The following is a 15000-nucleotide window of genomic DNA, read 5'->3' as shown; positions in this document are numbered from 1 at the left end:
ATCAACATGTTAGGCTATGGGGTGAACTAGATGGACTTAGTCTTACTATGTTACAAGGTTGGAATTAAGTTTTCTCTACCATTTCCCCAGACTTTAAAATGTTTTCGCTGTTTTTCAGTACATGTTATGGTAAAAAGAGTGGTGTCATTCAAAACAATTTGTCCTGCAAAAAACAAGTCCTTTAACAGCTATAAAGACGGAAAATTAAAAAAGTTATGACTCTTGGATAAAGAAAAAATGGAAGTGCACAAGCAAAAATTGACAGCGGAGGGAAAGAGATAAAAGGGGCTGTCCACTGCCTGATAATACAGCTAAATCAATGTAGGACCCAAATTAAAATAAAATAGTATATACTCCCATCCTGCAGGGGCGCCATTGCAGTAATGTCAGCTGAGGTGTGGCCGATCATTGGCTGCAGCCGACAAGTGACAACAATGTCCTGTCACTGCTGGGCACAGCGGCGTCGGCACCGCTGCAGGAGCTGAGTATACACTGTTGTTCTTTTCAGACCTGAATCGATTAAACTGGGGCTTTAAACCCCTTTAAATGTCACATCTTAAAATGAAAGCCTTGTGTTCATTCAGTACCTGGATTAGTTTATGGTTCCAGGGCGGGTGATTTATGAGTCCAGATATTGTCACTTGATTTGAAACAGAATTCTGAAGACTGATGTATGAACTACAGTCTGACTGGATGCCGGGAAAAAGGTCATTGATCAGACCGTGGAAGAGGGGTTCATCTTCTTCAACCTGGGAGGAAAGTTAAAAGGATTTTACAAGAATTCATATTTTAACCTCAATGTCTTGTCCTAGGTAAAATAGTACAATCATCTTACACTCGTCCCCGGCTTCCGCAGCGATGCCCCTCTGATTCTGTTCCTGCTCTTTGTTGACAGTTAAGACTTACAGCGCACGTGAACACTGCAGCCGATCACTAGGTTTAGACATTTCATCCAGACGACATCGGCATCAGTGCTGAGCCCAGTGATCAAGCCGATAGGGTTAAATAATGGATTCATGGGAAACCCCATAGATAAATGATAAAACAGTAAAAACAAAACCTGTCTGCACATCTCTCAATATAAATGGTGTACAGCAATGTGCAAAAGTTTTAGGCAGATGTGGAAACAATGCTGCACAGTAACAAGCTTTCCAAAATAACAGTGCTAATAATTTATTTTTAAATCAAATGGTAAAACTGGAGAGACAAAAAGTGCAAATAGGGTCGTAATATAATAACCAAGTGGTATAAAGTTTTACAGGTAAGCTCACCTGATGGGGTTGTGACAGTCAAAACTCCTACAGAAGCATGTGCAGGCTACAGCAGGACAACCAAGGAGATAAGTTGCAATAAATGGGGAATATGGTGGTTCAGTGTCCGCGCTGCCCAAGGTTCAAAGATACGATCGCACAGGAAGGCGAAGCATGAATGCAGTTAATTCTGTCAACGCATTTCAAGGCTTTCAAACATCTTCGTCATAACCAAACCACAAGGATCCTTCATTATCAGTATCTGGTGACAGGCACGTCGCCTCAATCATCAGTATCTGGTGACCGCACGTCGCCTCCATCATCAGTATCGGGTGACCGTCCGTCCCCTCCATCATCAGTATCTGGTGACCACCCGTCGCCTCCATCATCAGTATCTGGTGACCGCACGTCGCCTCCATCATCAGTATCTGGTGACCGCACGTCGCCTCCATCATCAGTATCGGGTGACCGTCCGTGGCTTCCATCATCAGTATGTGGTGACCGCCCGTTTCCCCCATCATCAGTATCTGGTGACCACCCGTTGCCTCCATCATCAGTATCTGGTGACCACCCGACGCCTCCATCATCAGTATCGGGTGACCGTCCGTCGCTTCCATCATCAGTATGTGGTGACCGCCCGTTTCCCCCATCATCAGTATGTGGTGACCACCCGTTGCCTCCATCATCAGTATCTGGTGACCACTCTGCGGGGCCAGATCATCACTTCCAAGACTCCTTGTTCTTAATGACAGTTACTGGATGTCGGGGGTCATTGATCGGTTGCAGAATAAATTTGGAGCTGATCAGACGCCTCCTGATAATATTACATGATGAGTAAATATCTGCCTGGATTTCTCAGCATTAAGGACGCCATTAATCCTGACCAAATCCCCAACTCCATTTGACGAAATACATCCACAGACTTGCCAGAAACTCCACCGCGTGTTACTGCTCATGTAGACCCTCATTGTGTCGCTCTCCAGCCCCCAGAAATACACCAAGGTTACTTACCGGTAGCCGGTTTTTCCTGAGCCCATGACAGCACACCTTGAGAGAGAGGATCCGCCCCACCAAGGACAGGAAACCGTCTGAAATAAAAGGGCGGTACCTCTCCCTCGCTTCAGTTGTTTACAGAGCATTGAGAGGACCTCCCTAAACAGGTTAGGCACATAACCAACACCACAATATACAAATACACACCACCCCACACAGTGCACACCAGGGTGTGAGAAACATAGAAAAAATAAGGGGGGGAAACTACGGGTGCTGTCATGGGCTCAGGAAAAACCGGCTACCGGTAAGTAACCTTGGTGTTTTCCCCTCCCCCATGACAGCACACCTTGAGAGAATTTTGGAGAATTTATGAGCACCCTAGGGAGGGACCACCGCCTGAAGTACCCTTCTCCCAAAGGTGAGATCAGAAGAGGATAGATCCAACCGATAGTGCTTAAAGAAGGTGGATGGTGTAGACCAAGTAGCAGCCCTACATATCTGCTCGATCGAGACGTCTGCTCTCTCTGCCCAGGAGGTTGCAACGGCTCTGGTGGAATGAGCCCTCACATTGTCCGGGGCTGGAACCCCTGTGGACGTATAGGCTAAGCAAATGGCCTCCCTGAGCCACCTAGAGATGGTACCCTTGGACACCCCATGACCTTTCCTACACCCTTGAAAGGCCAGGAACAGAGAACAGTCTTTCCTCCACAGACTAGTCATGTGAATGTACTGTAGCAGGGACCTCCTAACATCTAGGCTATGGAACCTGACTTCCCCTGGGTTCTTGGGATTGCTGCAGAACGAGGGTAGCACAATCTCCTGACTACGGTGAAATCTAGATACCACCTTGGGAAGGTATGCTGGATCTGGCCGCAAGGTGACCCTATCCTCAAAGATTTGTGTGTAAGGAGGATTAACCGAGAGGGCCTGCAGATCCCCCACCCTACGGGCTGATGTTAAGGCCACTAGAAGGATGGTCTTAAGGGTGAGAATTTTTGGAGAAACCTTGTGTAGGGGTTCGAATGGTTCACTAGTAAGAGCGTTCAAGACTAAATTCAGGTCCCAAGGAGGAACACCCATGGACCTAACCGGTCCAGCTCTGGCACAGGACTTGATAAACCTCGAGATCCACCTATTCCCAGCCAGATTACAATTGTAGAGTGCTCCCAAAGCTGAAACTTGAACCTTAAGGGTCCCTGTAGCTAGACCCAGGTCCCGCCCCTTTTGCAGAAATTCCAGGATCCCTCTGATCGGAGGTTTGCTCGATAGCGGAATATCTATAACCTCTAGGAATTTACCCCAAACCCTGCTATAAATCTTAGTTGTAATCGGTTTTCTGCTCCCCAATAAAGTAGAAACTAAGCCTGGTGAAAACCCCTTGCTACTCAATAGCGACCTCTCAAATTCCATGCCGAAAGATGGAATCCCCTGGCCTGGGCATGGAATACTGGTCCCTGCATGAGAAGGTCCGGCCTCTCTGGTAGAATCCAGGGATCTGACACCGACATTAGCCGAAGCAGAGAGAACCAAGGCCTCTTGGGCCAAAAAGGGGCTATCAAAATCACCCTGGCGCCTTCCTCCCGGATCTTCCTCACCACTACTGGAATCATCACTAATGGCGGAAAGGCATAGGCCTTCCTGAACCCCCAAGGAATCTGGAGGGCATCTATGGCATGGGGATTTTCTGCCGGATTTAGGGAGCAAAATCTCTGCACCTTTCTGTTTGCCCTTGTGGCGAACAGGTCTATGTCTGGCTGCCCCCATAACTAGACAATCTGATGGAAGACCTCCGGGTTCAACCCCCACTCCCCCTGTCTTAGGGTATGGCGGCTTAGAAAATCTGCCTTCACGTTTTCTATCCCCTTTATGTGAAGGGCGCTGAGGGATAGGAGGTTTCGCTCTGCTAGACCAAGGATCCTGTCTGCCACCACCATCAGAGGGCGTGACCTTGTCCCTCCTTGGTGATTCACATAGGCTACTGCGGTCCGGCTGTCGGACCTGACCTGGACATGGTGATTTTGGATGTGAGGGAGGAAGCCCCTGAGGGATCTTTCTACTGCCCAAAGCTCCTTTAAGTTTGAGGATGATCCCCTCTCGTGGTAAGCCCAGTGACCCTGTATTGAGAGTTCTGCCAGATGACCCCCCCATCCGGAACTGCTTGCGTCGGTCGTAACTACCCGATCTATCGATCTGGACCATTGAACGCCTGTGGTCAGATTTCCCCTGACTGTCCACCACGAAAGAGAATCTACTACTTCTGGGGAGAGAGAGAGCCTGCCTTCTAAACGCCCGTTGCAGGACCTCTGTGCTGACAGGACCTCCCACTGAAGCCGCCTCATATGCCCCTGGGCCCACATTACTGCTGGGAGACAGGCCGTCATAGAACCCAGGAGGGACATTGCCTCTCTCAGAGACATCTCTGGAGCTTGAATGGCCTTCGAGACTAATGCAATTAACCTGCAGATTTTGTCCTCTGGGAGGAAGCAGGTTTGACGACGAGAGTCTAGGATTAGACCCAGAAAGGTCTGAGTCCTGGAGGGGGTTAGTCTTGATTTTTGGAAATTTACTAACCACCCCAGCTGATGCAACACTTCCGTGACCACTAGGAGCTGACTGGAGCAGTGGGCTTCTGTTTTCCCTATTATCAAGAAGTCGTCTAAATATGGCACGATCACTACATTCTTGATCCGTAGGAAGGCTGTCACTTCTGCTATTAGTTTCGTAAATATTCTCGGGGCAATGGAGAGGCCAAAGGGTAGGGCAGCAAACTGAAAATGCCTCAGCTTCCCCTGAATAAACAGGGCTACTCTCAGATACTTCTGATACTCCGGATGGATTGGGACGTGATAATATGCGTCCTTCAAGTCTATTACAGCCATAAAGCAGTTGCGATGTAAGAGCTTCACTGCCGAGCCTACTGACTCCATTTTGAAAGTCTGGTTTTCTACTACTTGGTTCAGACTCCTGAGGTTGATGATGGTCCTTAAGGACCCGTTTGGTTTTTTTATCATGAATAGTGGGGAATAGAACCCCCTCCCTCTCTGTGTTGCTGGTACTTCGAGAAGGACCTGCTTTCCTACTAACTCTAACACTTCTGTTTCTAGGGCTAATTGTTCTTCCTGGAGCTTTCGTAGGGGGGTAACCACAAAGGTCCGCCAGGGGGTCTGGCTGAACTGGATCTTCAGGCCCCCACTGATAATTTTCAGAATCCATGGGTTTGTTGTTATCGCGTCCCAAGCTGGAAAAAAGTGGGAAAGCCTTCCACCCACTTCCAGCCTGGCGTCATTGGGAGGATCTCTTCGAACTCGAGGATGGTCCTCCAAACATGTAGCCCGATTCTTTTTTGGACTTGGCTTCCCATTTCTTTTTGTCTCCCGGAGGACGACCCCGGTTAAATTTTCTCCTCCGAAAACTAAATCTTCTTGGTTCCCCCGAAAATCCCGGGAACCCTTTGGTTTTATCGCCTGCTTTTTCTAACAGGTCCTCTAACTTTTGGCCAAACAGGAGTCTACCGTCACACGGGAGGGAGCACAGTTTCTGTTTCGAAGGTAGGTCGCCTGGGCAACCCTTGAGCCACAAGGCCCGCCTGGCTGCGTTGGATAGTCCCGCTGCCCTAGCTGACAGTCTGACCGAGTCAGCTGAAGAGTCGGCCAGGAAGGCCGATGCTGTTTGAATTAAAGGTAGCTCTGCAAGTATTGCCTGTCTGGAGACCTTTTTATCTTTAAGCTGGTCTTCCAGCTGTTGAAGCCACACCATCAAGGACCTCGCCACACAGGTGCTAGCCACCGCTGGTTTTAGGCCACCTGCTGCCGCCTCCCACGTGTGGCGCAGGAAGGAGTCAGCTCTTTTATCCAGGGCATCTTTTAGGACGCCAGAGTCCTCCAAGGGCAGGGAAGATCTCTTTGATGACCTTGCCACAGTCCCGTCCACCTTGGGGATCTTATCCCAAGGTTCCGCATCCTTCTCTTCGAAGGGGTACCTTCTTTTGGAGAAGGAGGGTAAAGCCCCTGATCTCTCAGGTCTCTGAATCTTACTGTTCACCGGAAATGAGCGTCTCTTCCGCTCTCCCAAGCCCGCAAACATGATGCCCTGGCAAAGTGGTTTCTGCCACTCTACTGAGAGAGAAGCTTGGCAAAGGGCACACATCCTATGCTTTTGCTTGGCACTACTCTTCTTAGGCTCCTAAAAAAAGGAAGCACATAAGAGACTTCCCGTTACTAATCAGTGACATTCACGAAGCTCACTCACCCTCGGAGGTCACAAACGGGTACCGGATTCGGAGGCTGTCGCGGAACTGATGATTCCATTCTGGATGGTCCCGAGGCGCTCGAAGCCTTACTCCTGCGGCTGCCACTACGATTACTCGAGCGGCTGTCTGTATACGATGCATCCCTCTGCTTCTGTTGCTGAGGTGGGGGGGTAAGCTGCTGCTCCTGGCTATCTGGATCAGCCATGTCTCAGAAGCGCACCACGCTTCCAGGAAAGCTCCCCCCCCTTAAATATAGGGCCATCCAGCCTCCTCCGGTCTGTGGGTCCTCCCCCTTCGCCAGGCCGGAGCTCCGTTGAAAAAAACCGGCCTGGGACGCTCCGATGGGCGCCGCCATCTTGGATCGGCGCCGCCTCCTGACGTCACCCAGCGCGCCGCTCCCAGCGTGCCCTGCGCCGTGACGTCAGGCGCGTCACACCCGGAAGCGTTCCACACTGCAGGGGGAGGACGGCGCCGCGGTCTCCGGGAGGACAGAGCCTGCCTCACCGCGTGCGCCCCGCTCGGCGCAGAGACCCCAGGGGAAGCTGCGGACGGCGCTTCTGGGATACTGAACCCGGTGCACAGGCCAGTGCCCGCTCTTCCACACCGGGACAGCCCCAGGTAAGTCTTCTTTCTTCCAGACAGGTTCCCCATCAAGGACAGGAAACCAACTGAAGCGAGGGAGAGGTACCGCCCTTTTATTTCAGACGGTTTCCTGTCCTTGGTGGGGCGGATCCTCTCTCTCAAGGTGTGCTGTCATGGGGGAGGGGAAAAATCTGCTTCTGTTACAGCCGAATATTTCACATTTTACACATCCGCCGAGAGACCTGCTGATGTTTTTCTGACCTTCCACCCTCACAGTTCTTCTGTTTCCATGTGTAAGTGGAGTCGCTTGGTCTTGTCTCTATTGAGAAGGTCTGGGCTTTTGCTCTCAATTCTTCCATGAAGATGACTTCTGACCAGACTTCTCTGAACAACAGATTAACATGGGAAGTGCATTATGCATCTTTCATTTGCAGCAGTAACTTTTCTTGTCCAATCACAGCATCTACATTCCTCATTTTTGCTCATTTATTGGCCCCTTTTCAGAAAAGCTTGAACAGAATATCTAGGTATCCCAGTCTGTTTTGAAATCTTTTCTTGGTAGAGACCTTGCTGGTGCAGTATAACCACCTTTTTGTCTTGTTGCTATCCTCAGTCTTGCCGTGATGTATGACCCGTGACATGAAACCGTCTTCCACAGCCTCACCTTTGTAGCGGAGTTTGTTCACCCAGTTTTGAGTCTCCCACACAGCCAATTTTGTTCCAGTTAATGACTGTTTCAATCTACATACACTACTTCCAAAAAGTTAGGGATATTTGCAGAGCTTTGGAGCCGGAGTTGTGGAGTCGGTGCCCATTTTGGTGGAGTCAGAATCGGAGTCGGTATAAAATGGACCGACTCCAAATCCTAAAATATATAATAAATTGGGTGCAGTAGTTCAATGCAGTTTGTGGGGAATATTTTTTTCATAAGAATTTGGGAAAGTTATGAAATGTCCTATAAATGTCGGTCCTGTTCCTGATCTCAGGGTCTGGACTTTTAGCTGAGATGAATCGGTGCTACAATAAATGTGTCACTTAAACATGAGCCGTGTATGAGGGAGTCGGAGTTGGTGTCATGGAAATTGAGGAGTCGGAGTTGGAGTCAAAGGTTTGGCTTGCGACTCCACAGCCCTGGATATTTGGCTTTCAGGTGAAATTTATGTAAAAACATAAAAGGTTCCTGCTCCAGCGATATTTTATCATGACAGTCAGCCATTAAGTAGAAGCAGCGATGGTGATTCCCTCATCTCAAACAATTTATTGAAACAAAAGCCAACAAGAGTGGTGGGTATACCCCAACAAGAAATGTCACTGTCTCAATAGTCATGTGGACTTGAGCATCAATTACAGCTTGACAACAACATCTCCTTCTGTTCACAAGCGGAGTTATTGTCTGCTGAGGCATGGCGTCCCACTCTTCTTATCTGCTGAGGCATGGCGTCCCACTCTTCTTGTCTGCTGAGGCACGGTGTCCCACTCTTCTTGTCTGCTGAGGCATGGCGTCCCACTCTTCTTGTCTGCTGAGGCATGGCGTCCCACTCTTCTTGTCTGCTGAGGCATGGCGTCCCACTCTTCTTGTCTGCTGAGGCATGGCGTCCCACTCTTCTTGTCTGCTGAGGCATGGCGTCCCACTCTTCTTGTCTGCTGAAGCATGGCGTCCCACTCTTCTTGTCTGCTGAGGCATGGCGTCCCACTCTTCTTGTCTGCTGAGGCATGGCGTCCTACTCTTCTTGTCTGCTGAGGCATGGCATCCCACTCTTCTTGTCTGCTGAGGCATGGCGTCCCACTCTTCTTGTCTGCTGAGGCATGGCGTCCCACTCTTCTTGTCTGCTGAAGCATGGCGACCCACTCTTGTCTGCTGAGGCATGGCATCCCACTCTTCTTGTCTGCTGAGGCATGGCATCCCACTCTTCTTGTCTGCTGAGGCATGGCGTCCCACTCTTCTTGTCTGCTGAGGCATGGCGTCCCACTCTTCTTGTCTGCTGAAGCATGGCGACCCACTCTTGTCTGCTGAGGCATGGCATCCCACTCTTCTTGTCTGCTGAGGCATGGCGTCCTACTCTTCTTGTCTGCTGAGGCACGGCGTCCCACTCTTCTTGTCTGCTGAGGCACGGCGTCCCACTCTTCTTGTCTGCTGAGGCACGGCGTTCCACTCTTCTTGTCTGCTGAGGCACGGCGTCCCACTCTTCTTGTCTGCTGAGGCACGGCGTCCCACTCTTCTTGTCTGCTGAGGCACGGTGTCCCACTCTTCTTGTCTGCTGAGGCATGGCGTCCAACTCTTCTTGTCTGCTGAGGCATGGCGTCCCACTCTTCTTGTCTGCTGAAGCATGGCGTCCCACTCTTGTCTGCTGAGGCATGGCATCCCACTCTTCTTGTCTGCTGAGGCATGGCGTCCCACTCTTCTTGTCTGCTGAGGCATGGCGTCCCACTCTTCTTGTCTGCTGAAGCATGGCGACCCACTCTTGTCTGCTGAGGCATGGCATCCCACTCTTCTTGTCTGCTGAGGCATGGCGTCCCACTCTTCTTGTCTGCTGAGGCATGGCGTCCCACTCTTCTTGAAGGGCGGCCCTCAGGTCACTTAAGTTCTGGGGTACAGAGTTACGAGCCTCTACAAGGCCACTCAGCTGATCCCATAGGTTTTCTATGGGATTCAGGTCTGGAGAAAGTGCAGGCCACTCCATTTGAGGTGTTTCAGTCTCCAGCAGCCATACACTAATGATGCGACCTCCATGAGCTAGGGCATTGTCTTCCATGAAGATGAAATTAGGCCTGTGTTGTTCGTGCAGAGGCACAATGACTGGATTAATTATGTTATTTCTGTATTAGGGGCTTGTCAAAAAGTGTAGGGCAGTTGTGTATTGACTCGACAGACCAGCCCACACTGTAACACCACCACTAAAGGCTCGTCTGGTGTCAACAGTGGCTGATGCATAGCGCTCCGCTTGACATCTCCCAACATCGTTGGTGTCCATCATTTCTGCTCAGCCTGAATCAACTTTCATCAGTGAATAGCACTGAAGCCCACTGGTCCCTTGTCTGGTGGTGTGGTCCGGTACCCTTGCAGGTCGTCTAGCACGCAGACTAAGCTGATGTAAACGGTTTTGAATGGTCTGACGTGACACTTGGGTGCCTCTCGCCTCCCGTAAATGAGCCTGTAGTTGTGTGCCATTCATCATTTGGATCTGAAGGTCATTGTTCACAGTGAAGCGATCATCAGTGCCTTTCTGTGTCTTTCTGTGCCTCTTCCAGTCTCTCTGTATCTCTGTTGCACCCTGCTGATGACTCTCTGACACTCTAAACTCAGTGGTCGCTTCCATCTGAGAACATCCTGCTTGAAGTCTCGCAATGGCGCAGTCCTGGTGATCAATTGTTAAATGTCGTCTTGGTCTCATGATGTCAAAATGTGAACCTCGAAATTTATTGGGCGATTCATGGATCAAACACCTGTTGTGAATTTTGTCATTAAGCTCCTTGTTAGAGAACAGCAACTTGTGCAAAAAGTACTGAAAAATTTAACAGTTAGACGTGTGCAATCAAAAGTCGGTCACATTAAGTTAATCTGAAAAGGTTAAGAGGGCATTGTAGGATCGTCCTGAAATTGCACCCAAAAGACAAATATCCCCAACTTTTTGTAAGTAGTGTATAAACATGATCATTATCACCTGTTTGGTATAATTGGCTACTCATTCACCTGATTAACTACACAAAATCTCTGTCCTTTTGAAAGTGACAAGTTTACCTAGAAGTGATGAAAGCGAAGGACGGCCACCAAATATCCATGCGATTTACATTTCTCTTTTGTTCATGCATTTTGCATTTGGTTAAATGCTAACAAACCATTAACTCTTCTATTTTTGAAAGCTTCTTCCTTTGCAGAATTAGTTTCACACCTCCCTAACACTATTGCGCAGTAGTGCATTACTGCCTCGTCTCCCACTATTAATGATTTAAATACAGATATTACTGCCTACTTGTCTCAATCTTGTAAATTATTCACTTTGACCCAGATATGCTGCTTCTTAAACTTCTAAACTATAAAAGTGTGTCCGCTATCAGGACAACACTCACCATTTACACATTAATAAAATTACTTTAGCTTCTTTTTCACATCTACACAAGGTAAAGACACTTACCAACTTGGAAAGGTTCATGTCTCGCAATGCTCTCACCACGATACTGGATTCACTCTCCTCTGGTCTTGCCCTTTTCTGTGACCCCAGTGTTCTCAAAACCGACAGGATGTTTCTCAATCCAAAGTCATAATGACCCTTAATAATTATATATTTCACCAATTTATAATAAGCCATAAGAGTGTACCATCATACATTAAAGTGCACTCATAGAATTCTAGGCCTACAGAAAACAACTGGCAAAAAACAATTTTACAACAATTTTTTTGCAAGTATAAATCATACACCATATAAATTATACACCATCATGTATCTTCCAATCGTATCTCATTATATACTGTAGATTGAGTTAGAAAAACTCCTGAAAATCCACATTGAAGAGAAAAGAGGAAAATCTTCCATTGGTTGAAGATACAAAGGTTGGGGAAACGTGCATTTACTAGGTTTTTAGTCGTGCTCCTGGTCTCTGAAAGATTTATCTGATATATAATTTACATTCATTTACTACAGATGAGCTTGACAGTCTCAATCAAAAAATAATGAAAAACTTGCAAGAACTGGAGGATACTTTATCAGAAACAAAGAAATCAAAATTTGAACGGGATATGATGGACTATAAACAGAATAAAGTCTATTCCTGGAATACTGTTAAATCCAGGAGATCTATATTAAAACCTGGTGTATCGCACGGCTATGCAGGAAAAAAACTGGGACGGAGAGTCAGTTTCTCAAATACCAGCCTAAATCTTTCAACCGGATCATCTAATTTATATTCTTCAGATGACAGCTCGGATTTTCCTCCTCTCCTACGTCAAGATAATATACAGCCTAAGCCCTCCTCACATCAGACTTAAAAAAAAAACGCAAGAGAAGGGCAGGAAGAAAACACCGCGGCAAAAAGATATCCACAGAGAAACAAAAATCGCTACTAACCTGCCCTGTCTGGAACCTTTCCAGCTACATTCTTTCTGAAGATCAGATTTCACTTCTTTCTAAAGGCTTGGGTTTCGCTCCAGATACCAAATTTGACATTTCTAAAACCCTGCTGGACGTAAATAAATTTGCGAGGAACTTAACTTTAAAATGTCACTTTTTGATTGACACTCTCTCCCCAGAAAGACCTTTTCAATGTCCAGGACCAGGACTCCAGATCTACACTGTGTCCGTCTAACGATATTTTTTCATTTCAGGAATTATTACATCTCACAGCTCTTCACAATTTAGAGGTGGAGTCGATTGTTTCATCTAGTACTCGTAATGATACATTTCTACAGTATAACCCCCTTTTTTTTTAATCCAGTACAGTCAAGACCACAAGTGTTGGATCTCTTCCAAGAACGCATAGAGGAAGAATTGGTTAAATTGGACTATTCTAGTCATCATTTAATTTCTAACCTTACTATAGGGGAAAAATTGGCTTTAGACAATCTTACCAAGAATAAAGATCTAATGATCAAGAAGGCAAACAAGGGAGGTGGGATAGTTGTCCTCAATACCTCCTTATACCTCCAAGAAAATCAAAAGGTTCTTAATGATGATAATACTTTTATCAAACTTAGGGGGGGGGGGGATCCTACTTTAGCCTTCCAACAAGAATTGAGTAAATTATTAAGTGAAGGTATATATTTAGGCGCAATAGACACCAAACTTTCTGAATATCTTTACGTGGAAAATCCGATAATCCCTATTTACCATGCTCTTCCGAAAGTCCATAAGGAGGTCTTTCCCCCACCTTTTAGGCCAATTATATCAGGCATAGGTTCAATGTTGGAAAGGCTGGGAAAATGGGTATTAGTTTTATCCCTGGCCACATCGAGGATACCAAATCGATTCTCAACGCGCTTTCTAATCAATCATGGAAACCCCAATATAGACGGCTTAGCTGTGATATTGTCAGTCTATATCCTTCAATTCCACAAATCCTTCAAATGCTTAGACATTTTTCTATATAAATACAGTACATATTCGATTGCTATTCAACAATTTATTACTATGGCTGTCACTTTTCCGCTAAACCATAATTATTTTACTTTTGATAAATTATTTTATCTACAAAAGCAAGGTGTGAGCATGGGGGGTACATTCTCCTCCTCTTTAGCTAATATAGTAGTGGCCATATGGGAAGAAGAATATATTTTTACTGATAGAAATCGTTTTTCAGAGCATATAGTTTTTTATGGACGCTACATAGACGGATACAATACTGATTTGGAATGGAGGGGAAACAGAAATAAATAATTTTATGTCTTACATCAATAAAAACAATTATAACTTAAAATTCACTCATTTCTCTGCTGAAGCAACAATTGTATTTTTTGGATATAACCCTGAGAGGCGATAATAAATACAACAAGGTTTTTACAATGACCTACAGAAAACCTGCAGAATCTAACTCTATTTTGGAAGCACATTCCTGTCATCCCATGCAGACAATTAGAAACATCCCCGTAGGGGAACTGGTCAGGATGAAGAGATACTGCACAACTAAGAGATTTCTATGAAACTGAACTCCACACCACTAAAAACAGACTGAGGGAACGCGGATACCCAGAATGGACTCTCCTACCAGCTGAGTCAATTGTGGATAACATGAAAAGGGAGGATCTTTTGAATACTAATAGAACTATTAATAAGAACAAGGATAAATATAAAAATAACAAGAACAATAAGAATGGAGCAGAACTTATGGAGTATCCGAAACAACACGCTTATATTACACTAGATGGTGGCCCGATTCGAACGCATCGGGTATTCTAGAATAGGTATGCGGCCGAAGGGGCGCAATTAGCAGAGCGGCGTTTAAATTTGGCGCCCAAATCGCTGATTGGTCGCGGGCGGCGGCCGCGACCAATCAGTGAACCGTGTTAGTGAGGAATGGAGAGCGTGTTTAAATTTCCCACCAAAATCGCTGATTAGTCGCGACCGCGACCAATCAGCAAAGAGGTGTTTAAATTTGGCGACAATACTGCTGATTGGTCACAGCCGGCGACCACGACCAATCAGCAGAGCGAGGTTTAAATTTGGCACCAGAATCGCTGATTGGTCGCGGCTGGGGTCCGCGACCAATTAGCACAGCAGTGTTTAAATGAAGCGGCAAGATCGGTGATTGGTAGCGGCCGCTATTTAAATGTGGCGCCCAAATCAGTGATTGGTCGCGGGCAGCGGCCGCGACCAATCAGCAGAGCGGTGTTAAACTTTAGCGCCAAGATCACTGATTGGTCGCGTGCGGAGAGCGCGACCAATCAGCGAATCGTATTGGTGAGGAGCGGGGAGCGGAATCGTATTAGTGAGGACTGGGGAGCGCCGCTGCCTGTGCGGCTACTTCCGCTGCTAGAACCCGGGACATGAGCGACTGCTCGCAGCAGAAGTATCCCGACCCGCAGCGCCGCTCCCCGGTCCTCCCTTCACACCCTAACCGCTGATCTCCCCACAGTATCCGCATGGTGTTACAAAGGTTCGGACATTTGTGTTAAAAATTGCTGATTGGTCGCTGGTGCTGCCCGCGACCAATCACCGATTTGGGCGCCAAATTTAAATATCGGCAGCGACCAATCACCGATCTTGGCTCCACATTTAAACACCGCTGTACTGATTGGTCGCGGCCGATATTTAAATTTGGCGCCCAAATCGGTGATTGGTCGCGGGCAGCGGCCGCGACCAATCAGCGGAGCGGAGTTTAACTTTAGCGCCAAGATGACTGATTGGTCGCGCTCTCCGCACGCGACCAATCAGCGAATCGTATTGGTGAGGAGCGGGCAGCGGAATCGTATTAGTGAGGACCGGGGAGCGCCGCTGC

General features: G+C 47.4%; 1 protein-coding gene across 1 annotated transcript in view; it reads right to left on the bottom strand.

Annotated features, from left to right (window-relative positions):
* Positions 1–15000, bottom strand: part of LOC141258594 (dynein axonemal heavy chain 8-like) — a 415976-nt gene that overhangs the window by 235671 nt on the left and 165305 nt on the right. The window contains exons 42-43 of the mRNA XM_073673563.1: positions 11208–11342; positions 588–749 (exon numbers count right to left, since the gene is read on the bottom strand). Coding sequence (XP_073529664.1) covers positions 588–749; positions 11208–11342 — 297 coding nt within the window. The remainder of the gene's footprint in view (positions 1–587; positions 750–11207; positions 11343–15000) is intronic.

Source organism: Phyllobates terribilis, unplaced genomic scaffold, assembly GCF_046119375.1.
Source record: "Phyllobates terribilis strain yellow unplaced genomic scaffold, ASM4611937v1 Scaffold_3__8_contigs__length_932513732, whole genome shotgun sequence".
NCBI classification, from domain to species: Eukaryota; Metazoa; Chordata; class Amphibia; order Anura; family Dendrobatidae; genus Phyllobates; species Phyllobates terribilis.
This window is presented reverse-complemented; position numbering and strand designations above follow the sequence as displayed.